At 53.0% G+C, this 25,566-nt stretch overlaps 11 protein-coding genes across 11 annotated transcripts; 7 read left to right on the top strand and 4 right to left on the bottom strand.

Annotated features, from left to right (window-relative positions):
* Window positions 1-1,003: 1,003 nt before the first annotated feature.
* Window positions 1,004-1,445, top strand: LAESUDRAFT_760673 (uncharacterized protein; the record flags this gene model as incomplete). The annotated part of the gene is made up of 2 exons (XM_040912782.1): window positions 1,004-1,078; window positions 1,143-1,445. The coding sequence occupies 2 exons, from the start codon at window positions 1,004-1,006 to the stop codon at window positions 1,443-1,445; spliced, it is 378 nt and encodes a 125-aa protein (XP_040762671.1).
* A 112-nt stretch (window positions 1,446-1,557) lies between these two features.
* LAESUDRAFT_247453 (uncharacterized protein) lies at window positions 1,558-2,469 on the top strand. The gene is made up of 2 exons (XM_040901730.1): window positions 1,558-2,063; window positions 2,115-2,469. The coding sequence occupies exons 1-2, from the start codon at window positions 1,670-1,672 to the stop codon at window positions 2,378-2,380; spliced, it is 660 nt and encodes a 219-aa protein (XP_040762670.1). The 5' UTR covers window positions 1,558-1,669; the 3' UTR covers window positions 2,381-2,469.
* A 699-nt stretch (window positions 2,470-3,168) lies between these two features.
* Window positions 3,169-3,518, top strand: LAESUDRAFT_727502 (uncharacterized protein). The gene has a single exon (XM_040909233.1). It carries the CDS (start codon window positions 3,199-3,201, stop codon window positions 3,433-3,435), a length of 237 nt encoding a protein of 78 aa, XP_040762669.1. The 5' UTR covers window positions 3,169-3,198; the 3' UTR covers window positions 3,436-3,518.
* Window positions 3,519-5,205: 1,687 nt separating this feature from the next.
* Window positions 5,206-8,501, bottom strand: LAESUDRAFT_715237 (BRO1-domain-containing protein; the record flags this gene model as incomplete). Its single annotated transcript, XM_040907127.1, has 5 exons — window positions 5,206-6,112; window positions 6,171-6,472; window positions 6,536-7,690; window positions 7,750-8,261; window positions 8,315-8,501. 5 exons carry the CDS (start codon window positions 8,499-8,501, stop codon window positions 5,206-5,208), a joined length of 3,063 nt encoding a protein of 1,020 aa, XP_040762668.1.
* Window positions 8,502-8,904: 403 nt separating this feature from the next.
* Window positions 8,905-11,518, top strand: LAESUDRAFT_656967 (WD40 repeat-like protein; the record flags this gene model as incomplete). Its single annotated transcript, XM_040904651.1, has 7 exons — window positions 8,905-9,066; window positions 9,119-9,278; window positions 9,329-9,355; window positions 9,411-9,531; window positions 9,584-9,684; window positions 9,737-11,057; window positions 11,119-11,518. The coding sequence occupies 7 exons, from the start codon at window positions 8,905-8,907 to the stop codon at window positions 11,516-11,518; spliced, it is 2,292 nt and encodes a 763-aa protein (XP_040762667.1).
* Window positions 11,519-11,832: 314 nt separating this feature from the next.
* On the bottom strand, window positions 11,833-13,092 carry LAESUDRAFT_750865 (uncharacterized protein; the record flags this gene model as incomplete). Its single annotated transcript, XM_040911631.1, has 4 exons — window positions 11,833-12,023; window positions 12,057-12,348; window positions 12,405-12,722; window positions 12,784-13,092. The coding sequence occupies 4 exons, from the start codon at window positions 13,090-13,092 to the stop codon at window positions 11,833-11,835; spliced, it is 1,110 nt and encodes a 369-aa protein (XP_040762666.1).
* A 236-nt stretch (window positions 13,093-13,328) lies between these two features.
* LAESUDRAFT_813807 (ATP synthase F1 gamma) lies at window positions 13,329-14,521 on the top strand (the record flags this gene model as incomplete). The annotated part of the gene is made up of 6 exons (XM_040914524.1): window positions 13,329-13,472; window positions 13,533-13,617; window positions 13,700-14,107; window positions 14,163-14,280; window positions 14,330-14,448; window positions 14,505-14,521. The coding sequence occupies 6 exons, from the start codon at window positions 13,329-13,331 to the stop codon at window positions 14,519-14,521; spliced, it is 891 nt and encodes a 296-aa protein (XP_040762665.1).
* A 1,015-nt stretch (window positions 14,522-15,536) lies between these two features.
* LAESUDRAFT_682052 (uncharacterized protein) lies at window positions 15,537-16,143 on the top strand (the record flags this gene model as incomplete). The annotated part of the gene is made up of 4 exons (XM_040905778.1): window positions 15,537-15,584; window positions 15,640-15,674; window positions 15,732-15,752; window positions 15,804-16,143. 4 exons carry the CDS (start codon window positions 15,537-15,539, stop codon window positions 16,030-16,032), a joined length of 333 nt encoding a protein of 110 aa, XP_040762664.1. The 3' UTR covers window positions 16,033-16,143.
* Window positions 16,144-18,794: 2,651 nt separating this feature from the next.
* LAESUDRAFT_744116 (catalase-like protein) lies at window positions 18,795-21,867 on the top strand. Its single transcript, XM_040911295.1, has 22 exons — window positions 18,795-19,121; window positions 19,178-19,270; window positions 19,324-19,384; window positions 19,439-19,454; window positions 19,508-19,532; window positions 19,583-19,655; window positions 19,712-19,752; window positions 19,807-19,859; window positions 19,915-19,955; window positions 20,011-20,133; window positions 20,201-20,261; window positions 20,310-20,349; window positions 20,401-20,515; window positions 20,584-20,607; window positions 20,658-20,723; window positions 20,775-20,881; window positions 20,938-20,972; window positions 21,030-21,038; window positions 21,102-21,126; window positions 21,180-21,310; window positions 21,362-21,465; window positions 21,521-21,867. Exons 1-22 carry the CDS (start codon window positions 18,845-18,847, stop codon window positions 21,723-21,725), a joined length of 1,725 nt encoding a protein of 574 aa, XP_040762663.1. The 5' UTR covers window positions 18,795-18,844; the 3' UTR covers window positions 21,726-21,867.
* Window positions 21,868-22,585: 718 nt separating this feature from the next.
* LAESUDRAFT_760665 (uncharacterized protein) lies at window positions 22,586-23,648 on the bottom strand (the record flags this gene model as incomplete). Its single annotated transcript, XM_040912781.1, has 2 exons — window positions 22,586-23,558; window positions 23,614-23,648. 2 exons carry the CDS (start codon window positions 23,646-23,648, stop codon window positions 22,586-22,588), a joined length of 1,008 nt encoding a protein of 335 aa, XP_040762662.1.
* Window positions 23,649-23,874: 226 nt separating this feature from the next.
* On the bottom strand, window positions 23,875-25,054 carry LAESUDRAFT_727493 (uncharacterized protein). The gene is made up of 5 exons (XM_040909232.1): window positions 25,005-25,054; window positions 24,716-24,935; window positions 24,537-24,657; window positions 24,358-24,478; window positions 23,875-24,302 (listed from the first exon to the last, which is right to left on the bottom strand). Exons 2-5 carry the CDS (start codon window positions 24,922-24,924, stop codon window positions 23,947-23,949), a joined length of 807 nt encoding a protein of 268 aa, XP_040762661.1. The 5' UTR covers window positions 24,925-24,935; window positions 25,005-25,054; the 3' UTR covers window positions 23,875-23,946.
* Window positions 25,055-25,566: the final 512 nt, after the last annotated feature.

Genomic DNA, 25,566 nt, shown 5'->3' with positions numbered 1-25,566 from the left:
TATCTTGCCGGAATGCAACACCGTGCACATCAACGTCAACGGTCACGATCACGATCGCATGCAGCTCGATGAAGTTTCTCTGACCAGCGGTTCATGAATTGGTCGCTCTGTGGACTAGCACTGTCTAGATGCCTGGACGTTCGGCGCGTGAGATGGCTGTTTCTGTTTGCAGATGTTCCTGGCCTCACGGATGTGGTGTGAATGCGGTGCGTCGACGAACGCTTCCTGTTAAACCCTGCGCTGTGAACATGAGATTGATCCTAGGTATTTAGGCGCCTAAATGGCGATGCATTTCCTGCCTGCGTGTGGCGGACCGCGGCCGCCCATCCTGGGCAGGCTGTGATGATGGTATAGCGAGCCGCACACTAGAAGCGTACCCTCAGCAGCGAGGACAGATAGGCTGCTTCATGGTCGCACTCGTGGTGTCCGAGCCAGTGCGGAGATATGATCGCCTTGATGAAACACGGGCGACGCGGTCTGATACCATCGATCCGATACCATATTCTGAAAAGAAGTGAACGCGGCAAAGGACGGCACGCCGAAGCCTTACGCCTTTCCCCCCCTCTGCTTGGCAGTGACCGCGGCGTTGAAGTGCGGTGCGTCCACGATGCTATGCAGAACACTGGTCGTTCCGTTCCCAGAATCGTTGCGTACTTCGAAGCGGCGCAGTAATGTGCGCAAATCCTTCTAGTCAGGCGCTGTATATGGGAGATTCAAAGAGCTTCACGGATGTCTACCCGTCTGCAAGTCTGCATGCTTGATGCCCATGAAGGTATGAACGCTCGTACCGATTCGGAAAAGATGAACTGATCGTTATATGCATGTCTTGCCTCGCGTTTTGTCTGCAGCCCCCCAGATACACATGGTCGTGCCTCATGTGTGGGTTCCAGAAGATATCGCATACGGAGGCACGTTGCGATGCGATGAGATGGATACATATATCTGAAGAGTTGACCTGGAAAACCACACTGATTACCATCTGCCATCACTCGACACGCACGCTATGGCGTCCTCCGAACAGCAGCTGAAACACATCACGAAAGCTTCAGGGGACAATGTACAAAGGCTTGCACTAGTGGTGAGTGGAAAAGCTCTGTGCATGTGTCGTTGACGCTTTAGCTTTATGTGCTATGCTGTGTAAGGTCAATGGCGGAGTAGGGCCGGTCACACTGGCTCGCCCGCAAGGAGCGAGGAGACCTCTGCCGCAACTTCCGATCGAGGTGTGGGAGAACGTGATCAATCATCTGTGGGATGCCCAGCGGACTTTGAGGCGGTGCACCATTAATGTCTGCCGAGCATGGTACCCTCCCAGTCGCTTCCACTTGCGCGTGCAGATCAAGATCAAGAGTGTTGAGGATGTGAAGGCGTATGCAAAGATGCTGAAGCAGACGCCGAAGTGGTCGGGGCGGGCGCACGATATGACTATGATCATTACCAACAATTGATAGATCTGTCAGCACTGTGGCCGGCGGCGATCATGCTCGCTCCCATGCTGCCCCGGCTCGAGCGGCTCACAATTTATGCTTCAGCGTGGGGACCGTCGACGATGCATAGCGACACTTGATATCGTATGTCGTCGCTTCCTCAGACGATTTTATAGGTCTGCCTAGGGGAGACAAACATCTTCCTGCATCTCTCCGCCTTCTCCGTCACTCGCCTCTATCTCAATATGGTCACATTGCCGTCAATAACTGTCTTCGCACGCCTCGTCTCCGCCCTGCCAGCCCTGGTCTGGCTCATACTTTGCAACTATCTGGTCTTCATACACGACCACTTTCACCATGATACATTTGGTTTGTTTGAAAATCGCGTCAAGATCAGGTCCTTGTGGCTCAAGCCAAGGGAACGCGTATCAGAGACATTCATAGACTTCCTTGCTCATCCTTCCATCTCGGGTCACTTGCGAAGACTCATCCTCAACAGTGCAGCATATGATGACCCATTCACTAAATGGCAAACGCAGCAAATGCTGAAGATTGGCTCTGGCTCACTCTTGGATCTGCGATTGGAAATGGAATACTACGACCCATTCGGCGGAACAAAGACAGAGGTGTTTGCTGCAGGTGAGCACTCTGGTTTCATGTAAGCATCTCCACTAACCAAACTCTCTCTAGGTTTAGCTCGGTTATCTTTCCGTGACCACACCTCATTGCAGAGACTACGGCTAAAAATTTACTCATGTCACGCAATATTTCAACCTGAGCACATTGTGTCAAGTGTTGTGTTCAGTCAAGCCAGACCAACTTCGAGAAATCGTGATAGTTTTCACTTGGTTTCCACGTCACGCTGCAGTCAGCGGGGCGAAGGAGGAATTGAAAAGGTTGTTTCAAATCTACGAGCCCGCCCATCACGAAGAAATGGACAATCATTTTTCATCTGACTCATGCAGGATGCTGAACAAAGTAGAATTTCCACTTCTACGTTTTAGCACTCGTAGATACGAAAATAGCAATGCGGCAAAAGCAGCGGCCAAGGAGCAGTGGAGGCAGCAACTTCCACCATTATTCCCACAACTGACCGAGCGTGGTATCTTCCGGTGAGTATCTCACATTTTATGTCTACACCCACGCGTTCATCTGCGTCGTGACATTGGCACTGCAGCGCCACAATGGGGGATCTTCCTGCGGAAGGAAAGTTTTGACCATCGCAGCCGTTGTATCTCCAGTAGATGCTTCCCGCGCTCGTGGTCTTGTCTCCACTCTGGCGACAACGAAGGGCATGCTTAAGTGGCCTGCGAATATGTCGACCATCCTCTCTCCCGCTCTTCGAAGTGTCATACGGTCCTGCACGTTCTGGGTTACGTAACGCAATTCCTTCCCCAATCCCCTAGTCCACATGTATCACGCGCTACTACATAACATATCTGCGCATTCCAGCATTCGGTTTCCTGCATACCGCCACCGCCATCCGACACTCAGATATCTTTGTTCTCCTTGTCGTCCCCAACCCTTTCAAACCGCATGCTCCGTCAGCAATCGTGTATCTCACGACAGCTACGTATCCCATCGATACATCAAGTATGCGCTATCCGCTGGAATCAACCCACGAGGTCCGGCCAGGCGATCTTAGCCAGAATCTTTCAAGCGACATCTAACCAAACATCGCGTCGTCTTCACGACAACGTTAATGACAATCAATTCGATGGGTATCATTCGCAGTTGCGGGAGGACAGGCTCCGACTCGGGCCAATGACTCGTGATGCCACAGCGTAACGACCCTCATATATCGACCACGGCCGGAACGTACAATGTCAAGGTAGCCTCGTCGTGCGATTCATCGTGGCGACACAACAGCGACCAGACAGCGCGACTCGAATTCAAACCAACAGCTTTCGCGACAAGTACCTTTCAACGGCCGAACGCGCAAATGAACTCTCACGTCCTCTTTCCCTGCAACCCGCGGTTGCTCAGTCAACCGCCTTCCCCATTCGGATGAGCTCGGTCCTCATCTCTCTTCCATACCCAACTCGAACGCGTAATTCCTAACACGGCGCACGGCACGACTACCAGTACCAGCCATCCCGTCAGCACAGCGCTCAAGAAACGACACACATTCGCTCACCTTGATCATCATGAGCGCGAACCCGCGCACGGAACGTACGTGCGGAACGTCCATACCCGTGAAGGTCAACACATACGAGTGGCCTCTCCTACGCGCGTAGCGGGGTCGGCCCTTCTTGACCCAGCGCCCCGGCTGGAACTTCCTCATATCAAAGCTTTCAGAACGCTCGGGGCGCATTCATGAAATGGACGGGGACGGTATCCATCCGGCCTGCGCAGACGGTAACGATTTCGACGCATGGGCGCGGAACGCCGCTCGCACAGGAGATGGAGAGCGGCATAACGGTGTCTTCGATGGCCCACGGAGCAGTGTGTGAATAAGAAGGGTGGAGTCACGCAAACGTAGGAAGTGGGGTTTGACAGCGGGCCACTGCGAGTTCGATGACCTCGGGATGCGACCACAGCGTCTATTGGATAACTGCATCAAGGTACACGAGCGTGCGAACTAGCCATTCCCGCGTCGAATAGATGCCTCATCAAGTGTACGAACTGCTCACGTAGCTTGCGCTGGACGCCAGGCTGCTCGCAAAACTCGTCGATCTCAATGAGACGCCACTGCATATCTTGCGGATTTGACATCAGGATAGTGGGAGACCTCGACAAGAAGTGTTGCTGGAATAACTGGATCAGGTCGGGGTGTTCAAGGAAGTGTCGTGATGAATCGGAGTTGTGTGGCCTCACTGAATGTTGTCGCATACCCGGCATGTTTTAGGACTTTATTTAGTGATAGCGCGACGTAGTTATTGTTCCACGGCTTGTATGTAGTACAGGAATCGGAAACGGACTTTTATAGCACAGCGTGCATAGCAATATTTTTCCACTGAAGAAACCGTGAAAATATAGTAAAAGAATATAAAGCCCTGCCTTGGAGAAATATTGTGCACATGTTTTCATATTTGGGTAGCACATGCCCATATATAGCAATTTAATGATGGAGGAAGCTTCAATTCCTTCACCATTTTCCCAAATCAAAGCTTAATATGTTTTCAGAGTTTCTCTACTGTTTTCAAATGGAAAAATGTTGCTATGCACGCTGTGTAGCTTCGCTCCGACTTCGATCAGCGTATCTTCCTTGTGTCCAACGAAGACGTCTTCCACAACATACCCATGACGTAGCAGGGTCCACTGTATAGTCTAAGTGTGAGTGATAGGGTCTGTAATGCAAGTGTAGCTGGCAAGCTTGTGAAGTATCAAGACGTGGGGAGCTCGCATACAGACTCGCGTACTACAGAGTCGAAAGGATGGCGCACTTTTCGGAACTTCACATCTGAGGACGTTGCAACGTTGAATGGGAAAATAAACATGTATGGTATAGAGCGGATTGTTTCACAGTCTGAACATCGTCGGATACATCATTCAAAAATTTCACTGTCGAGTAAAACCATAATACGAGAGTTCGTGATAAACAAACCGTTATGCGGAAGGGGGAAATTAGCACGGCAATCGTTGCTTTCAGCACTACTGCGAATGGAAGATGCATTGACATCGAGACATCCTCGCATCGAGGTCGACAGCAGCTTCCTGATCGCAAAGCGATACAAATTGTGTTAGAGCATGAGTATGCGGGAACATTCGCGCAACAATTGTCGGTACAAATGGTGCATGCCCCCAATTCGTACAAATCGAGCCTGCATAGCACTAGCTGTTATCGACTATAGCCTTGAGAATACTGGTCGTAGGGCTGCTGCTGCGGTGGGTCGCCTTGGTAGTGATATGCACTTTGTTGCTGCACAGGAGGCGATGGCGAAGCATATTGCGATTGATATGAAATCGGCGGCGGAGGAGGCGGCAAAAGAGAGCCTGCATGTTGAGATTTGTTCGCATACGACGGCTGCGACGGAGGAGGGTACAGAGGCTGGTGCTGCGGTTGAGAATATATTGATGGTGCAGATTGTGCATACATCTCTTGTTGGAAGGGGGGAGGTTGCTGCTGTTGCTGAGAAGTAGGGTACTGTTGAGGAGGTCGCGCCGGCGGCGGCTGTGGCGCACGTGTCGAGTGTGGCGAAGGGCTACTACTAGTGCCGAACATACTCAGGGAGGCGTAAGGATCGAGGGGCGGTGCTGAGGGCGCATATCCTCCTTGGAAAGTCGAATTACCTGACGCAGGAGGCGGATATGGCAAATTTGAGGGTTGGGGTGGTGATACTGTAGGAGGGGGAGGATATGGTGTCCTTGACGGCTGAAGTGGCGGTGGTGTTGGGTACTGAGCAGTCGGTGCCGAGCCGAGGGACATCCATGAATTCTGGCCTGGAGGCGGCGGCGGAAGTGGCGGCGACAAAGGCCCGTTCCGACTGCCCTGCAAGTTCATAGATGCGAAGGAGGACTCGAAACCTGGAGGCATTGAAGAGCTCTGTGACCGAGGCGGTGGTGGAGGAAGCGGTGGCTTCCGCGTCGACGACGACGTGACACTCGGTTGAGACAGCCTGCGCTCCGTCTCGGCTTGCGCTGCGAGCGCCTCGCGCTCACTTGCCCTTTCTGACACAAATGACTTGACGTTTCGCTTGAGACCTGTCGTCAGTTCAGTGAGTTCACTGTAAAACTGTAGCCCTTTTCTGCAGTCAGAAAGAAATTAATCGAGTACACGTCATAGTTCATGATAACAGAACATACGCAAGGCCATCCCGCACTTCCATATACCCATCGCGAGCCCGTGAGAACCGGCGTATGGTGTCTTTCTTCCGGCGCTCTCGCTCCTCCCACTTCTTTGCACCCGGTCCGCGGCCTGCAAGGTCTCTCAAGCCGTGCCAAAGTGTCGACAACTCCTCAAGCGTGAGCTGCTCGTGTTGCACTGTAGCCGCAAGACGCTGCTGATATGGCTTGAACTTCTCAAGTTCACCAGCAAACAAGCTGTTCTCGATACCACTGTTCCGGCGATTAAGCAGGAGCAAGTGTGAGACGTCGTCTGACTGGACCTATCAGTAAGGGCGAGTTTAGTTCCAACGCTAATGATGTATGCGTCGATACGGCAATCTCACCTTCTCTTTGAGATCTTTCAGCACCTGAGTCCTTTCGTGAGCAATCTTGTTCAGCCTACCCAGCCGCTCCTCGAGTTCGTCAACAAGCTGAGCAATCTTCACTCGCTCTTCCTCGTCTCGCGTCTCGCTGGTGACGTCCAAGTCCAGCAAGTTCTCTGATCCCGCTCCAGTGCCCTCTGTGCTCGCTCGGAACACCTCCTCAACCTGCGGAGAAAGCAGCAGGCGGATCTCGCTCTTGACGGACTCCCAGAGAGCAACAACTTGTTGATCGGACTGGGCCGCTGCCTCTAGCGCGCTGTTGTGAGCCTTTAGGTCTTGGCGCAGCGGCTTCGTCAGGGAAGCCGAAGGTGCCTGGGTCCACAAGTGATCATACTTAACGCGCATGGCTTCGCAGTTTTTGCTCTCAACCTCCAGTTCTCTGCTTATACCGTCGAGCTCTGCCTTCACAGCTTCTTTGAGCTTATTAAGCTGCGCGATAAGCGAGTCGGCACCCTCGCGCTCTTCCATGACGCTGATATCTTCGCGCCACCGGCGCACCTCGACGGGCACCTCATCTCCACCGCCGACGCCGCCCTCCGCGATCGCCTTGAAGCGCACGAGTCCCTGCTTCACGCCCAAGGACTCTAGGGCACTCTTCACTTCCGCGTCCGCGTTGTCCGCCTTCTCAACCTCGCTCCGAACGAGCTTGGCTTTCTCTTCCGAGTACACACTCGCACTTTCGTGCACGCTGAGCGGAATAAGTCGCACGAACATGTCCGTACCAATCACTTTCTGTACATCTGGGCTCGCATACACCTCCTGGATGGTGATCGGCGTCGCCACTGCAGCTTTCTCCAGTTGCGGCAAGGCTTCGGGTGCGGGTAGCACAGCATTGTAGATGAGGTCGTTTTCTCTTTGCGCTGTGTTCTTCTTGTCCGTGCATAATGCGAGGTGAGTCTTGGTTAGATCGAGTAAGGTAGAACCTGCATCTGGTGGAAGATTGGGCGACATCTGGGTGACGAATGTGGACGCGAAGGAGGAGGCAGAACGATTCGCTTCTTTGGCCGCCGTCTCTGCAACAGTGAAGCGTACAAGCGCATCTCCATGCTTGCCCGCAGCGCTGTCTGCAAGGCCTCTGTGAAACTGAGCCAGAGATGTGAAGTACTTGGCCTTCGCCTACGATTTGCGTGTAAGTAGGATCGAGAGCTACTCGCGAGATCACCCATACGACGCACCTGGATCACAGTAACCCAATTGCGGTCGAAGATACCTTTGCCCATGAACTCCTTCACTTCCTCGCTAAGGGATGTGTACATGAACGCGGCCTGAGCTGCAATCTTGGCCACGAGCGCGTTTCCCTTCTTCTCATCTGTGCACTTCTCGAAGAACACTTCCGTGGCCTGGGCCATGATTATACCGACAAGGAATTTGACGACTTCACGGCTCAGGTCCGTTGATGGCGCGTGCAGAAAGTTGTCATTGATGTAGGTGAGCATACCTGCGCAAGTGCGGAAGTAGTAGAATGCCCGCTTCAGACCCTCAGGATCCGCACGATTCTGGGAAGCAGCAATTGCAGAATGTGTAGCTGCGATCTGGAATATGATGGATGCCTTCTCGTACGCGATGGAGGTCTGTGTGATCAACTTGTTCGTGAACGCATCCCGCCACGGGAAGTTGACTCGGATCTCTGCAAAGCGCAGCTCCAGCAACTCGAGCTGTCCGAAGTACTTGTACAGGAGGTCCCGGGCTTTGAGTGAGACATCAGTGAATGCGCTGTTGCCTCAATGCATACGAACACACCTGTCATGTCACTGCCCGCGCCCTTGACGGCATCCTGCCTGCATCTCTGAAGGTTCGCGCACTCCGTAGCGTAATTATCCGGGTCCTCGCCATACGAGTGCGAGATTGCATTCCGAATCGGCGTCGTCCAGTCCGCCTCATCCGTGGACTTCTTTGGGATGGATACCATAGGTGAAAGATGTGCCATGGTGGTGGAGTTAAGAGACGAGGGTTCGGACTAGTTGACTGCGCCCGTAGGATGTCGTAAGCTCGGCTTTGCCGGAACGTGAACTGGAGAGAAGATAAGGGTATCTGACGGTGCTGTGCTCACGAATCAAACATGCATATGAAATGAGAAGAAGTCGACTCGACGTGCTCCAAAAGAGATGGATATCTGGAATGGTCAGTCACCACAGAGCAGTGACCCAGTCACTTGTAACTCCGCTGGTACTTAGGCTTCAACTGATTTGTACGGGAGCTTAGATGTAATTTGTAATGGTGTGATATTTCGGTTACGTTGAATTGTGACCGCGGGCTTCGAACGGTGGCACTACATAATCCACCGCCTTGGAGCCACTCTCAGCCGTCACGATCTCTCTCTTTCCTTAACAATGCGCGTCCGAACGCTTGAAATCCGCTGGCACGATAGCAAGCCCATCTCTACCTGCGACTTCCAACCCGTGTCGTTCAAAAAGGCGCGTCCCGCGCACGAGAAGCACTTCGCGACGCAAGCATACAGACTAGCCACAGGAGGCGAAGACAACCATGTCAGAGTGAGTGCACCTGATAAGGCCTGTAGAATTATCAACGAACTGTGTCTTCAAGTTATGGATGGTATACCCGAACATACTGCCTCAGTCTATAGTGGAGAACTCGTCGAGTTCGGCCACAGTCACTCCAACTCCACGCCCACCAAGGGTCGAGTATCTCGCCACCCTTAATAGGCACTCTGCCCCTGTCAATGTCGTGCGGTTTAGCCCGAATGGTAAGTCTTCGTTGAATTGGAATACCATGACGCTGAGGGTATGCGAACAGGGGAGCTGATTGCCTCAGCCGGTGATGGTACATTTCGCGATTCTGATTGATCTAGCACGATGCCCTGACTACTGTATTGCAGATGGCATGATCATCATTTGGTCACCTACTGCAAACCCTCATGCAAGCAGCTATGGCAGCGACCTCACTCCTGAGGAACTTCAATATGAGAAAGAACACTGGAAACCGCGCACAACATTCAGGTAGCGATCGTTCGGCTTCAGTATAGACCTGGCACCTGACGTAAACGAATAGGTGCACAACAATGCAAGTATATGATCTAGCGTGGAGCCCAACTGGCGAATATATAATCGCAGGCAGCACAGACAACTGTGCCCGAATATTCACCGCCGAAGGTCAGTCGAAAACGCACGTAGTCACACCGACTTTTGATTGATGTGTGGCAAGGTAATTGCATTCACGAGCTCGCCGAGCACAACCACTACGTACAGGGCGTAGCGTGGGACCCTCTGGATGAGTACATAGCCACTCAGAGCAGTGACCGCTCGATGCACATCTACAGCATCTCGCGGACGGACGATGGGCTGGAAGTGCACGCGGTCGGCAAAAACACTCGTATCTCACACAAACATAGTCGTACGCCGCATTCACGCACGCGCAGCCGACCCCGGATGTTCCGACGGGAGTCAACCGCGAGCGAGACGGAGTCGGTGATCACGACTGCGAGCGAGCAGTTCATAGAGGAGTCCATTGCATCCGGTTCCGGCGTCGGGAATCAGCTGTTGACGCCGACTACGTCCGTGCCCAGCACGCCGTCGACCACAATGTTCCCGCCGCCATCCTTGGAACATACCCCATCTCGCCGGTCATCCTTCAGCGGGTCCAATGCGGCAAATTCGCCTGCTACATCCCATCATCGCTATGGTCGATCACCCTCGCCCATGCCTGCACTTCCGGCCATCCGTCCACAGTCAGTCTCAAGCTGGGCGTCTGTGAAGCTATATGGTGACGAGAGTTATACGAACTTCTTCCGGCGCTTGACATTTAGCCCCGATGGAGGGCTACTGCTGACTCCAGCCGGGCAATTCGAGGACCCTTCGGTTGTTCCAGGGTCTTCAAAAGGCGGAAAGGACGAGCAAACCACCCGAGGGAGGAAGGGACACCCTTCTACCACCCCAAATGAGACAAACCAATCATCGACGTCCTCAGTGTATATCTACTCCCGTGCCAACTTTGCGCGACCTCCAATAGCCCGCCTGCCTGGCCACAAAAAGGCGAGTGTCGCGGTCCGCTTCTCTCTCATCCTCTACGAGTTGCGCTCTGGCGTGTCCGGCGCTGACCAGCCTGCGGAGCCAAAGACCGTGCTGATTGAGAAGGGTAAGGAGGAGTCAGTGAGCGTCGACATTGCCCCTGCTGCCCTTGCAGGAGGCTCAAGCTCCCCGATGAAAGCTGGCCCGAGTTCGAACGTGACGTCAAACATCGCCGCGCCGTCGCCGCGAATTGCCATACCGTCTGGGCCGCCGGCATCCACGATGCCCTCTCCTGCGCTGTCGGCCTCAGACTCACTCAGGCCGCCCACGCCTTTGACATCTAGAGGCGGAACGCCCGCGATTACATCTACACCGACGGGCTCTGTCTTCTCCTTGCCGTATCGGATGCTGTATGCGGTCGCGACGATGGATACTATTACAATATATGATACTCAGCAAGCTGGCCCGGTGTGCCTTCTCACAAAGCTGCACTATGACGAGTTTACAGATATGACTTGGTACGTGTTCAAACGCATGAAGTACATCTGACGAGCCGCCAAAATTAACCTGCATATCCAGGTCTGCGGATGGACAGTGCTTGATGCTTTCCTCCCGCGATGGCTATTGCACCATCGTCGTGTTCGATGAGATTCTGCCGACGTACCACACCCAGCAGCAGACATTGCAGCTTCAGTCCATCGCACATCACCATTCGTTGCCGCTTACCACTACATCCACGTTGGCCACCCCACTCTCGACACCCTCCATCCAGCCTGTCGGGTTACCCGCCATGACTTCTGCGGTGCCCGGCAAGAGGAAAGTGGAAGTGGAGGCCCCGCTGACGCCTGCGCCGAGCGTGGACGAGAGCGTTCTCGGTACGCGTGAGGCAGACGACCCGTCCGCCCTACAAGAGGGACCGGAACCCCCGAAGAAGAAACGACGCGCGGTGTTGACGCGTGTCGGAGACGTTGGGTCATGAAACGTCTGCATTGTTGGTACAGTGCGTGTGCATGATCTGCGATGGTTATCTACTGTGTTCGAGGTCTTCCTGTACCCCTTCTCTCCGACGATCTACCTTTATAATACCATCCTTCGACGTGCAGTAATCCGTTTTTGGGCTCGTTTTGTATGGCATCCAAGTAGCTTGCTGAAAAATCTTCGGTTCCGACGATTTAGCGTGTCATCGCACAGATTAAATAGTGTACAGATAGCAAGGTAGTGAAGACACGAATGCAATGCATTGAGTAGCGAGATAATACAGAGAGCATGATACAGAACGCCGTCTCCATGGCTTCAACCTGTCTTGTTTTTGCTTCTCCTCCCAACCTGCGCCTGGAAACCTGTCTTGATAGCGTTGACGGACCGCCGCGAGCCGCAGGACTCGCATGACATGAAGTAAATGCGATTCTCCTTCGTGAGCAGCGTATCTGGTGATTTGCATGTCTGACATGTGACATACTCCTCTGATATAGTACCCTGAGCAACTTGCGCAATCTAAAGTGCAAAAAACCACTTACTAATGTAGCGACGGAGCACATGCTCGATCTGCTTTTGCACGAACCTGCCTCTGATGACCAGTCGGCCCGCCCCATCGACAGAGCCGGTTGTACCCATTTCTGCGAACATAAATTGAATGACATGCTCCGGCTGCCTGTGCATTCGCTTGCAGATATCCGAGATGTTGACGAAGATGGTCTTCTTGTTGCCTTCACGCATGACATCGGGAGGCGCAATCGTGTATCGCTTGCCGGTAGAGTTGAGCAAGGCGGGATTCGATGCGTGTAATTGAGCGTAGAATCGGTGTAGAAGCTGTAGCCCGACCATGTCAGTGAAATGGAGAGGCGTTCATTGCATTGAACATGCACCTCCAGATATGTGTAATCACGGTCGCTGTTCAACCAGGGCTCAGTGCCAGACTCCGTTACGGCAGCGGCTCCGCCCTCTCGAGCGAACGGGTCTTCGCCCAACTCGGTCTCGTCATACTCAGCCACGGCACCCTCTCCACCCTCCTCCTCATCGGCGTTCTTCGCTTTTGCCTCCCCCAGCTCCTTCTCAAACGCCTCCATAGCCAGAGTAGTCTTCTTCTTGGATAATTTCTTCTTCTTCTTCAGATCAGAGAAGTCCAAGTCCTCCGACGCAGCTGGTGCCGCGGTCGGCGTAGAAGTACCAGAGTGGTCCTCGGGCTACGCGGTATGAATAATCGTTAAAATAATATGATAACGCTCATGTTAGCGGTCTGCATACCAAGTCAAGCGGGATTTCCTTCTTCTTTTTCTTCTTTTTGAGATCGCCAAACATTGCCTTGAAGTCCTCATCATCCTTCTCTTCACCGCCGTCTTCCGGGCTTCCCTCAGACATGCTCTTCTTCATCTGTTCATGCACTGTAGCGGGGCCCATATCCACCGCATCTCCGTTCGCAGTGTGGTTCTCAATCGTCGCAGGTGCAGGGGTCGTCGGGTCGGCATCAGCACCGAGGGGGTCTTCCGAGAAAGCGACCTGCTTCTTCTTCCGCTTTTTCAACGAAGGGTCGAACAAGGGCTCTTCTGATGCCATGATGCCAATAATCTAGTAGCAGATCAATATCAGAAACGTCAGGGACAGTGAGGACGCCGATAGCGAGAGTGAGTCGCACTTTGTCCAGGCTCTGTTGAGTCAAATCCCGGAGCGTGTGAAAGAAAGACAGAAAAGGATATTCAATGTGTGACGACTGCGCCCGAGTCTGGCCTTCCGCCCTCTCCCGCCCTCGCCTGGCAGCATTGATCACCTCTACTTCTCTGCATCTCTCCGCCATGCTTGCTAGGCAATCGCTTGGTCGTCTCACGACCCAGTCGCGTGTGCTGGGGGCCGCGCCCACTGGTGCGCGTAACATGGCCACCCTTCGTGAAATCGAGTTGCGTCTCAAGTCCGTCAGGAACATTGAGAAAATCACGAAGGTAATGATCTCATGCAGGCCCGCGGTCAATTTAACCACTCATGCATTATGCATTAACCAGTCCATGAAAATGATTGCGTCAACGAAGTTGAACAAGGCGCAACGCGCCATGGTGGCCGGCAAGCAGTACGGGATTGCGAACGCGGGTGCGTGTGCAACGCTTGTCCACGCAGGCGGAGATATTCACGGGCACCTTGGTCGCCCAACTGTTTGTTGTGAATTTGACAGAGGTGTTCCAGAACGCACCCCCACAAGAGGCAGCCAAGCGCAAGCTGTTCATCGTCATGTCGTCAGACAAGGGTCTTTGCGGTGGTATCCACTCGTCCGTGACGAAGGCGACACGTCGCATCTTCGCAGACAAGGGGCAGGTTGACCCCGAGTCACCCATCATGATCATTGGAGACAAGCCCAAGGCGCAGCTGTCGCGTGCATTGCCCAAGAACATTGTCTTGACGTTCAACCAGATTGGACGCGACATTCCGACGTTTGCGGACGCAGCGGGCGTCGCGGACCTCATCATCAAGAGCGGCGTCAAGTACGATGCGATTTCAATCGTGTACAACAAGTTCGTGTCCGCAATTTCGTACGAGTCGGCGGTCATGGAAGTCGAGACGGAGGAGACACTGAAGAGCTCGCGTACGTGGATTGATGCTGCCGCTATGCACGTGTTCCTGACGCGACAACACGATAGCGGGCTTCAGGGCGTATGAGATGGAAGACGATGTGACTAAGGACCTTGCTGAGTTCGCGCTCGCGAATGCCATCTACGCCGCGCTCGTTGAGGGCCATGCGTGCGAGCAGAGTGCTCGGTGGGTAATACTTGCACTGCAATAGGAAGCCGGCTCACATACAAACCAGTCGCAATGCCATGGACAACGCGTCTAAGAACGCGGGTGAGATGATCAACAGGCTCCAAATGCAATATAACCGTGGTCGCCAGGCTGCCATCACGAACGAGCTGGTCGACATTATTACCGGTGAGCGCAATGGAGCAGGAATTACCAAGCAGGGGACTCATCCTTCTGTTTCACAGGTGCGAGTGCCCTGTAAGTGGTGCTGGAGAACACGTGCATGCGGTAGAGTAGTAGATTGTCTGTATCGCGTCCGAGTTGGAATCTACGCAAATTATCCAACTGATTCACCATTTCCGATCGTCGGAAGAGTCCGGAGCGTGCTGCATACTATCTTCCGGATAGTTTGGGAGCTGTTGACAGATGCAAAGGATGCCAGTCCGATGGCGTATGAGTGGCTGAGTACTGGTTTTGCTCATTTGCTAATGCGCATCAGGTATAACAGCGCGGTCAACATCCAGGATCGATGATACCCTCTCATTGCCTTGTCACCGCATTTCCCGAAGAGCAATCGTTAACATCAATCGTTAGCTGACTTATTAACCCACACATTTTATCAACGGTCTGCATGGCCAGCTCACACATGCGCGTTCTCAATCGCTAAACTAGCAAAACACTCGGCGTCCTCAGATAATTCCGTCAACGCCTCTGGATGAATGCAACTGTCCCCGGCTATACCGGCCGTCAGTACTTCAGTGCTTGAGACGGGAAGGGTGGGGTTGGTCCGTGCTAGCAGTGAATCTCTCCGCAGTCCTTAGGACGCGTAGGCTTCACGAAATTGAACTTTCCGCACTCTTGATGTGCCCCGTTGAACTTAGGCTTTCTGCTGTTGTTGTTCATCCGACTGCTTTTGATGTCAAATGATACTGTAGATTGAGGTGGACACTTTCGGACCTCGTGTTGTCCGGCACGACTGCCTCGTCAGGGATGATTTGGCTCACTCCCTATGCACTGCATGGACATTTCGACATATTCCTGCCGTCGATACAATTTTGATGTAGGCCTCCGCGACATGTTCGTTATGAACCCCTGTCTCGCACCAGTAAGCACTGAGTGGCCGCAATCACCGAATCTATATATGGAAACAACTCAAAGGCAATAGCCTCCAATCCTAATAGGCGCAAACAACGTCGCGCATTCCGAGATCACGCTGCGGGTGGCCGACGGCCTCCCATTCACTCGCTCTCCCCAAGCACCTGCGGATAGCCAGTGAGATGTCTTCTCTTCTAGGGCCAATATCAGGCGCGCTGGTAGCAGGAGGTGTAGGTATCGAGACCTCCCAATCCTCATGAGGATACTTAGCTGACGAAGTAACAGATTTATTACGGCTTTTCCGCTATGATACAGACGCGGTATGTTTCAACGATTACATTCGCTCACACGATCGTTATAAATACGCTGTTATCTAGAACTGAACAGCACCGCGCGGAGTATGCGCATTTCATAGTCAAGATTGTCGTCAACTAACATAGCACCTTCAGCCTGCACAGACTCTCGCAGAGGCTTCTTGATGCACCAACCAGCATACCCGCCCCGCCTGCAGCAGTGCAACGCATCACTCATCACCCCCTTGCTTCCATGCTGAAGAGCCAGTGGAATGCACAGATTGAGACTGTGTTCCGGACCGCTAGGGGATGGGACAGGCGAGCCATAGACTGGACACGGAGGGTGCTGTATGGGGGAGATGCGGCGGCAGAGAAGAAGGGTTAAGTCATCGCTTCGCCGTGGCGTGTCTGAAATTGGTCATAGAGGGTTCGCCGTCAGGGCTCCGTAGGAATTCCGTCGGCTTCTATGTATTGTTGGTGTCCTTCGCCCTACGACACGTGAGTGGCTTTCAACGTTGGCTGCACGCAGGACTCATTTCATCAGAAGTCGCTGTAACTCCGAGAACAATGTCTATGAACATGAAAGCGTCTTCACATTTGCCTTGCGCAGCGGCGAGCTGCGGGCGTGCTCCAACCCGCTACTATCGATCATAGCACAAATGCTGCGTCTGGTGCTGTGTTCTGAATCGCAACGGAAATGAACGGCTGTACGTCATGAGAACACGCGCCGGTCAACTAACTCCTCGCGATGGGCACAGCAAAAACCTTTTCGAGCATCAGACTGTTCATTCAATCCGCGTTTGAGTGGAGCCGTCCGGAAAAACAGCGGTCTTCAACCATGAATTCTGCTGTCAATAATTTGACCTTTTCATGGAAATTTCGGCAGTCGAACCATCATTCAATCACTCAGGCCGCAGCTGCGCTCATGTCTGCCAAGAAACGACAAGAAGGAGCCCGCTATGGGGCGAGTACGAAAGCTGTCAGAAGCTCGTTACTCATCCATCTTACAGACGATTACTTTATCATCCTGTTCAGGCATTCTAACGAACGTTCATCACCCCTCAAGATTCGCCAGTGCGTTGCTCCACTGAATTGTGGTCTGTAATCTCTGGTCGTGTCAGTCTCTTCGGCATTCACTTCGGTCGCTATCGGGCCGGGCAATCCACATTGCATTGTAAGCATATGTGATCTTCGCTACTGGTAAGGTTTTACAATGCTACCGAATTCTTCCGTTACGACAGACTTCTGTGCAGCGAAGGGACACGGGGATCATCGACGCGATGCTGCCTCGATCGAATGCTCTCGCACGTTGCACACTGTCTAGTTAAGGGTCTACTGCGTGCTCGCAATCGCTCACTCAGTTGTCATTGGTTCTTCAACAACACCCAATTGTTGTGGATCAGGTTGTCACTGCATTCATGGCTGTCTGAGTGAAGGCTATCTGCCTCATCTCATACCTCACGAATCTGCTGGTACGGCATAACCAAGTCTTCTGTGGAGCCACAACCTCCCTCCGTTGACGTGGTGCTTTCTTCACCGAGCAACCCGTGGGTTGAGGGACTGGCATGCTTCTGCAAAGTAAACACCGCCCCCTTCCCTGAAGCTGTACGAACCTGCTGGTCCGGGCCGTGTGCACCCTTTACATGGCAGAAAGGGCGCACCAATGAATGTCTTCTTCAGTTCTCTTCGCGATGCTCCACTAGCTCTACGCTCAACGCTACCAATCTGTAGTTGGCCGGCTGCACTGCCATATTCAGGTGAACTCAGAATAGCAACCTGGAAACGCGTTTCGGTAATATGCTTCGAGTGTGCCGTGATCCTACATCTTCGATTGTTCTGACCGCGCAAGAAGCTTCGCAGGAAGCGCACGTGAAGCGAGCAGGACGTCAGGCGTCGCTGTCCCGAGCGCCCCGGCGATGCAGGATGTCGAGACCATGTGTCCACCGCTTTACTCATCTTCTGCACTCGATCAACATTCCTATGGCAGGCCGTTCGGCGACGTACAAATGAGGCTATGCTACGAGGACATTACGTTATTTCGGTAGGTAGACTCCCCGGTGGTACCTGAGCTTTCCAATGATTTGATATGTTTGCGCAGGTTCAGTCCTGAAGTGATTATCTATCCTTACTGCTGAATTTGTGTGGAGTATAGTCAGAGTAAGATCTCTGTTGTTTAGCTTCGCAGTAAGAATGCGAGATATTATCTCGTGACACTCAACCAAAGGATGAAATGCTGCTACTGCTGCGAAGCAAGAGCGCGGCGGCTCATGAACGTTCGAAGATCGTATCCTTATCTCTATCTCTGTCACCGATACAGCACCCACGGGGCGTGACAACGGATATGACGCGGGTCCTTCGGCGAGAAACAATCAAGGTCTGCTTGATGCAGACACGGGCGAAAAGATGACACAGAACGAACCGACTTCTAACAATAATCCGGTGAGCCATACGATACTGCTACCAACGAGCTCTGTCGGACAGTAACTATGCATGCAGGAATATGAACGGCGAATGCATCTGGCCCTTTTCGGATCAACATAAGCGCCATCGCGAGGTGCGCGCGTCGGCCTGCGCCCGAATGTTCATAGCTACCGGTCAACGTTAAGCATTACGTGATCTCGTGTCGTGACGTAGACGAGGTGATCAATCATCGTGACCTGGACGGACTTCAAGTTGAAGGACGCTGGAAGGGATGCATTACAGGCAACGTTTCCTGCGTTGCTTCTTTTCTTGTAATCGGTGATATTGACCATCCCTCTACGTCGCGGCCGCCGCTCTGTGCTGTGCTATGTCTGCAATCCGTTATCCTACACCTTAACACCGTCCGACGAGCCTTCTTTTTAGGTTACGTTCCGGTGACGACGCCCTTCGATCTGGAACCTGCGGCATAACGTTCTACGTTGTTGCATCCAGACATCGCTGACCATCCAGACCATCACTGCGCATGGTCTCTGATGCTCCCCTTGAACCGAGATTCAAGCATTAGATAGAGTAAGCAGTACGTTGGGTCCCGTGTCACCGAACAGTCGCTTATGAGCCTATTTCCGTATGTTGTTTACGAGGAACCGCGAGTGCTCGGTGTCTGGTGTCCCTTAGCCCTGGTGGTATAAAGAGGGCAGAACCTACTAACAGGTTTGGTTGAGTTCCCGGAGACCTTCAATCGCCCACTCTTCTCAATTCACTTATCACTGTTCGCTATGATGAAGACGGCCCTCAGCTGGGCCGCCCTCGTTGCGGCGATGACTGGTGTTGCTTCCGCTGGAGGCTCCCCTGGCTTGGCTCTGCCAAAGCGAGCCGACACTGGCGTTAGTCAGGCCGCAGCACCAGGAGTTTCTCCCTTCAGCTACGACATGAACACAGGAATGTACATGCAATCTCAGGTGTCTTCGGAGGCCGCGCCACAGCTTCAGTACACGACCGAGAACGGCGCTCCATACATCAATCCTTATGATGCCTGGCGCATAGGTGCCACAGGTCCGTTGGACCTACTGACTGATGAAACGTCAATAGCTGATTGTTCTACTCCTCAGGTCCCCTGCTGCTCGAAGATTATCATATGACTGAGCTGCTCGGGTCTTTTGACCGTGAACGAATCCCTGAGCGTGTCGTTCATGCCAAAGGAGGTGTGCATATCATAAATCTCAGCATCTGCCTCATAATGACACTGAACATGCAGCTGGTGCACATGGGTACTTCGAGGTGACGAATGCAACCTTCTGTAAACAATATACTATGATGTGCGTTCAAATATCTCCAACGTGCGCCCACGGCTGACCGACATACCATGCCAGGGACATGTTGAGTGAGGTGAGGCGTTTAAGTATACAGTGTATTGAAATGATTACTGATTTCCATGATAGGATGGCCTAACCACTCCAGTCACAGGTTTGAATCCTTTGCTGCGCATTTCGAGCAATTCTAACGAAATATTCAAGTTCGCATCAGCACTGTAAGCGGTGAGACCGGTGCTTCGGACGAGCTTCGCGATCCCCGCGGATTTGCGGTGAAGTATGCCTCTCCCTGGCTGAGAGGTCGCGTGTATCATAATATGACAACTTTCATAGATTCCGTACTCGCAAGGGCATCCTTGACATTGTCATGAACAGTGAGTTCACCAATCACAGCCAGGGGATCCTTGTTTGTTGACGGGCATTGACAGACACCCCTGTATTCTTTATTCGCGACCCGTCCAAATTCCCTTACTTCATCCATGTACGTTCTGTCGCGAACCGTGCAGATCGAAACTCTGTCTAAACCCTATCCACAGACTCAAAAGCGTAACCCACAAACGAACCTCAGGGACAAAGAGTGAGTAGTCAGTTTGCATAACGTCCACCAGGATTGATTGAGAAGCCTACAACAGCTTGTTTTGGGACTTCTTGAGCTCGAACCCCGAATCTCTGTATCAAACGATGATCCTGTTCTCAGACCGCGGTACTCCCTACGGCTTCAGACACATGAACGCCTGGACAGGTCACACATACCGGTCAGTCCCCTTGGCTCTTCTGTGCGAACGTTCCGCTCATTTTCGTCCGATGAACGTATCGCTACAGTTGGATTCAAGACGATGGCACGTGGCACTACGTGAAGCTATACTTCGAGACCATGCAAGGAGTTCGTACTACGTCCTGTCATTATTGCTTGTTCTGATAGCTATTGAAGGTCAAGAATTTCACCAACACTGAAGCGACGTACATTCAAGGTTATAAAGCTGTTCACTCACAGAGCATGATTGTTGATTTGTTTGATATAGGAGCGAATCCGGATTTTGCCACGCAGGACCTCTTCGAGTCCATTGCCAATACGTCCTTTCCAGGGTGGACCGTATATGCCCAAGTCATGACCCCAGAGCAGGCTGAAAACTACACGTGCGTTGGTCTTCCCTTTCCACAATCAAGCGCAAGGACGCGTCTGATGCAGACTCTCGGATGATCAGATACAATGTACTGGACTTGACAAAGTACGTCTGCCATCGTAATTACTGCAACATGTTTATCAACGTGCAAATAGGGGCTGGGATGACAGTATCCCCTACGTTGAGATCGGCAGAATGTACCTGACCCAGAATTCAGCCAAGTCCGTGTCACGTTCATGTTATCGTTGTTTGAGGATTGACTTGTGTTCCAGCTACTTTGCGGAGATTGAGCAGGCCGCCTTCTCGCCGTCGCACCTTGTCGACGGTTGGGCGCCTTCGGCAGACCCTATGTTGCAAGCTAGGATGTTTGCTTACTCTGGTGAGAGATAGCAAAGTCTTTTTGGGACAGTCCGTATTAATCTGTGTTCGCACCAGACACCCAACGTTATCGGTTGGGCATCAACCATATGGTAAGTCCCACTTGGCCTAACTCGTGATTTCCTACACTCACGTCTGACACGATGTAGCAAATCCCCGTAAGTCTCGCTTCCCACTGCTTCTCGTCTGAGACGCCCTACTAACACCACTCTCCTTGCTAGGTCAACGCTCCAATCACTCCAGTCGGTGAGGACTCGTGCGATGAATATTTTTTGACCTTGCGCTGACCCGCGAGACAGCGAACTTCGAGCGCGGTGGCAGGATGAACGTTGCCGGAAATCAAGGCACCAGACCCAACTATATGTCGACTATGAGTCGCCTCGGGCTCTACAACCGCACCTACACGCTTGATTCCCACCAGCAGTGGACGGTCAGCAATGCTTCACGTACCCAATGTTCTGTACTAAATCTTTGCGTTCAGGGAGGCGCCGTCCAGTCTTTGTCGGCGGTGACTGAAATCGACTTCGCATGGCCGCGCATGTTCTGGAACAGCCTTTCAGAGCAGGACCAGCAGAACCTGATCAGGCGAGTGTTTCAGCCAGATTTGAGCTTGCAAAATTTGCTGACAATGAGGCTCCAGCAATGTGATCGGCCATCTCGGCGAGGTCGTCAATCAGACCGTGCGGGAACGGCAGGTTGCGTTGTTCGCTCACGCGAACTACACTCTGGGCCAGGCGATCGCGCAGGGCGTCGGTGTCTCCCGAATCACCAACCTGACTTTCGCGTACGGCGAGACCTGGTACAATCACACGATCTACAGCGACAGCAGTACTCTGTTCTATTAATGGACGTTTGGCTGGAGAAGGATATGATATTTTAGTGCAAGGACCTTCCTACTGCTTTCGCGCTACGCTGTGGTCCCTATGACTCCTTACCATGTTTAACGGTCGATCTAGGCGATAGTATCTTTATCGCATTAATCATCTGAATATATGCTAGGACTTTCGTCGAGGTGTATTGTTGACAGCAGCAGACGTTCTGCACTGTGCGAAAGCAACACGGCACAAAGATCTAACGGGCTGTAGCACGATGACTGCATCCTTGTGGGTGGTCGTGGGCGACATCGCGGGACGTTCACCCCCGCTCTCTGAGAACATAGTCTCCGAGAGTGCGTGCCTGTGTTGTCCCATGGGAACCTGTATAGATGGACGTCCAGGCTTTATGGCCACTGGGCGTGCGAGTCGGATGAAGCCCTTAGGCGAAAACAAGGGAACCGATGCTGGCCAGGGAAGATGGGTGCCAACATACTCAGGCTTCGCGTGATCGTCATTGCATGCTGCCTTGTGGCGTGGCGTATGCGTGCTATTTGTAGGGCGTCCTCGTCCGAGAGTGTCTGCAGTCCACCGAAAATAGGTTGATAATGCATCGGTGTCACGAAAATAACGTGCGATCTGGACACACACGTCGCTATAATTGCAAGCCGAACACCAACCGCCTTGACTCTCGCTGGGATGTCAATCACATCACTGGCCAATAAATACTGCAGTACCGTCGAATATATACCGAGAACCTGAAATATAAAGATTACATCGTATGCAAGGCTGGCTTGCTGAGTCCACTGCCCATCGATATACATTACAACGCACCTCCGAGCCACCTCAAGCACTGTCACAGTACCAACTTCTGCTATTTCCCAGCAATCCGCTCAATCAGTCTTCACGTTCTCGTAGCCTCTCTCCACATAAGATGATCCCCAGCTAAACCAGCTGGTTCGCTTAGTCTGGGATGGCACTACCGGGTGTCCCTCGCCCTCCATATCGCTTGGGATCTCCACCTCCTCGAATGTCGACTTGCCAGTCCCACTGCCAGAACGCTGGCGAATTGAGGACGACTCGGACGACCTGCGCGACGACGAACTTGCCGAAGGCATCGGCACGCTTGATGATGCCTTAGCAGCACTGGTGCCCACATCCACATCGTCGTCTCCAACGTCATACGGCTGCGGCTCCGACAGCTCAGTGCGCTCCGCACGCTTCTGCGCACGAGCGGCTGAGGTCTGCGCTTGAGTCAGGAAGATCGTGCCCGAGGCAATGATACCAGGCCCGTAGTTGGCCCACAGGCCGCGCATGAGCTGCGCAGGTCCAGACATCGGGTCACCCAGAGTAGGCGGGGCACCCGCGTTCGCGGCTGCATTTTCTGCGATCGGTGCTTCTGCCCCAATGGACACGTTGGATTGACCGAGATTGGATGTGACGTGAGCCCATGCAGCGCGAAGCATGCGCTGGAGAGACGCATAGATATATGCTTTGAACTTGGCGAGGGCGGAATCGATCTCCCTCTCGTGCGATGCGAAGAAGGGACGCAAGTGCTGTCGGTAGAGATAGGCAGCACCTGCAGTCTGTGGAAGGGAGAGGTATAGCAGGAACACGGTTTTGATGGGGTAGTACAACGGCAGCCTGTCGAAGGCCACCGGCCATCGCTCAGGGTGTGGCAATTGCATAACATCCTTCGAGACCACGTACCAGGATACCAGCCATTCCGCCATATACTCAACAGCCACAATACACCCAAGAACGCTCCAGTACATCAACCATCGTTCAAGTTCCTCCTCAGAGGCAGGTCGTTGGGAGAGGGTCTTGTACGAGGCATAGCCCGGGTAGAGAAACGCTGCGGTTCCGCTTCACACAATGTTCTAAGTCATACGTCCATCCGTGCAGCTAGTCATAAGCACACCTTATGATCCTTGTCGTAAAGTATAACAGCAACATGATGAGGAATGAGCTGGCTGTATGTGACTGAGTGAGAGAGGAATGGCGGTAGCGGCGCTGCAAGCGGCCATAAGCCTCAATTTGGGCTGCTCGGATAATTGATCAGCTTGATCGCGATGAAAGGTCCACCTATACTGGCCATACAAGACTATGATCTAGCTGATATCAATTTTACCGTACTAAGTCCACGACTTTCCCTCGCCCACACCCACGACCTTCGAGCTCTCAACGCCTTTGCCACGCAACACACCATCAACCTGCTATTAAACTACGTAATCTTGTATCGATAGAGTCCACTTCACGCTCCCACAATAGCATAGGAGCCGTACGGGAAGGTAAAGATGGCCAACCCACTCAGCATCGTCGCGTCGCTGCCAGCTATCTGTGTCTCGTTCTTCACCACTCCCGCGAACACCGTGCCACGGAGCCCGTCAGGCACAGTGGTCGCACCGTTCTCGTCGATGCTCGTGTAGGTGACATTCATGTCGTGGTACCACGCCAAGTATGTCTGGCATGCCGCATCAGCACTGGTGCTGTTGTACGACACACTGATGTTCGAGCCCTTGGCCGGAGAAGAGTCGGAGACGGTCAAGGCAGGGAAGCTCGCCACCGGAAGTTCTGGGTTGCTGGACGGACATTCAACGATGAACCCGGCTGTGACAGGCGGTCAACATGAATAAATCACGGAGGCAGCAGACGTTAGACTCACAAGCAAGCGACCAGACACCGCTGAAGTATAGGGGTGTCTCGAAGTCACCATCCCAGGCTTGCTGCTTCTGCACCGCGGAGTTCACCCAACCTGCTTGGCGTGCCTCGATGTGAGAGATGGCCTTTTTTATGCGACGACATCAATTGTCATGCCTGGCGTTGCATTCGGTAGGCACTCACCAGAGAAGCGGTCAAGACGTCCTTGTCGTCAACGAATCTCGAGGCACCCATGTACGCAGCGGCGCCGACTTGCTCTAGGGTCTGAGAGAGCGACACCCACGACTGGACATCCGTGTAGGGGCTGTGGCAAGCGTAATGTAAGCCTTTTAAGCCCCTTACATAGCAATGTGAATACTGACTAGCTGTAGTTGCACGGCTCCGGGGCATTAGAGCCGAGCTGCTCCTGCAAGAAGGCGACGTGGACCTTCTCATGATCCGTGATCTGGCGGAAGCGACCGCGAACCCAAGCTTCGTACCCGGCATCGGCGAATGCTGCGGTATCAAACTGCGCCAGGCCTTCCTCGTAGAACGCGCGCTCGATATACTCAAGATTTAGTGCGAACTGCATGATGCTCGTGTCTGACAAGCAAATATCGTGAACTCTTGTCAGGGGCATGGTCACACAAGGGAAGTGTAGTAAAAGCTTACCTGACACAGGCGCAGGCGCGCTCTGCACCATCCATGCAGACGACAATCCCAGCAGCACATTCAACAGGGCGAGCATGTTGACGGTAGCCTACGAGAGAGCTGGTTCCTGAGGGTGTCGTTGGATGAATCCGACGATGGAGGAGCAGCAGGTCAGGTCCTCGCTTTATACTCAGCGTCGACGTCCGGCTGCTTTGCTCCATTATGGGAAGAAGCATCAGCCTGGGTTTGGCAGGGTCCGAAGCGACGCATTTTTGGCCTGATTTGCTGGGCATTGATCATCTTCTGGGTGCGATCTTCAGGAGTACGGCCAATAGTAGCAGAGTGGTCAGACCGTCGTGTAACTGGCTCCTGTCCAGCTATGTCATGCGCCGCCATCGCATCCCTTTCATTTGGTCCTATGGGGGCATTGCCTGCTGAGAAGCACACAGATTGAATTCGTACAGCGACTGTGCGACGTGGGCATGCCATAATGCATTTGTAGGCTCAGAACCAGCGGTCGGTGATGCACCCTCGAGCTCGTCGGCCCTACTGGTGCCACTTCACGCGTAATCATCGCCTGTTC

The sequence above is a fragment of the Laetiporus sulphureus genome, assembly GCF_001632365.1.
Source record: "Laetiporus sulphureus 93-53 unplaced genomic scaffold LAESUscaffold_29, whole genome shotgun sequence".
NCBI classification, from domain to species: Eukaryota; Fungi; Basidiomycota; class Agaricomycetes; order Polyporales; family Laetiporaceae; genus Laetiporus; species Laetiporus sulphureus.
This window is presented reverse-complemented; position numbering and strand designations above follow the sequence as displayed.

Bases quoted from the DNA above. Each gene is read 5' to 3' on its own strand.
- LAESUDRAFT_247453 (XM_040901730.1), top strand. From the start codon at position 1,670: ATGGTCACATTGCCGTCAATAACTGTCTTCGCACGCCTCGTCTCCGCC. The intron at 2,064-2,114 runs GTGAGCACTCTG...AACTCTCTCTAG, and splicing joins GACAGAGGTGTTTGCTGCAG to GTTTAGCTCGGTTATCTTTC.
- LAESUDRAFT_727493 (XM_040909232.1), bottom strand. From the start codon at position 24,924: ATGCAGTTCGCACTAAATCTTGAGTATATCGAGCGCGCGTTCTACGAG. The intron at 24,658-24,715 runs GTCAGTATTCAC...CGCTTGCCACAG, and splicing joins GAGCCGTGCAACTACAGCTA to CCCCTACACGGATGTCCAGT. The intron at 24,303-24,357 runs GTGAGTCTAACG...CGCCTGTCACAG, and splicing joins CGGTGTCTGGTCGCTTGCTT to CCGGGTTCATCGTTGAATGT.
- LAESUDRAFT_727502 (XM_040909233.1), top strand. From the start codon at position 3,199: ATGCCACAGCGTAACGACCCTCATATATCGACCACGGCCGGAACGTAC.
- LAESUDRAFT_744116 (XM_040911295.1), top strand. From the start codon at position 18,845: ATGATGAAGACGGCCCTCAGCTGGGCCGCCCTCGTTGCGGCGATGACT. The intron at 19,533-19,582 runs GTTTGAATCCTT...GAAATATTCAAG, and splicing joins CCTAACCACTCCAGTCACAG to TTCGCATCAGCACTGTAAGC. The intron at 19,956-20,010 runs GTGAGTAGTCAG...AGCCTACAACAG, and splicing joins ACGAACCTCAGGGACAAAGA to CTTGTTTTGGGACTTCTTGA.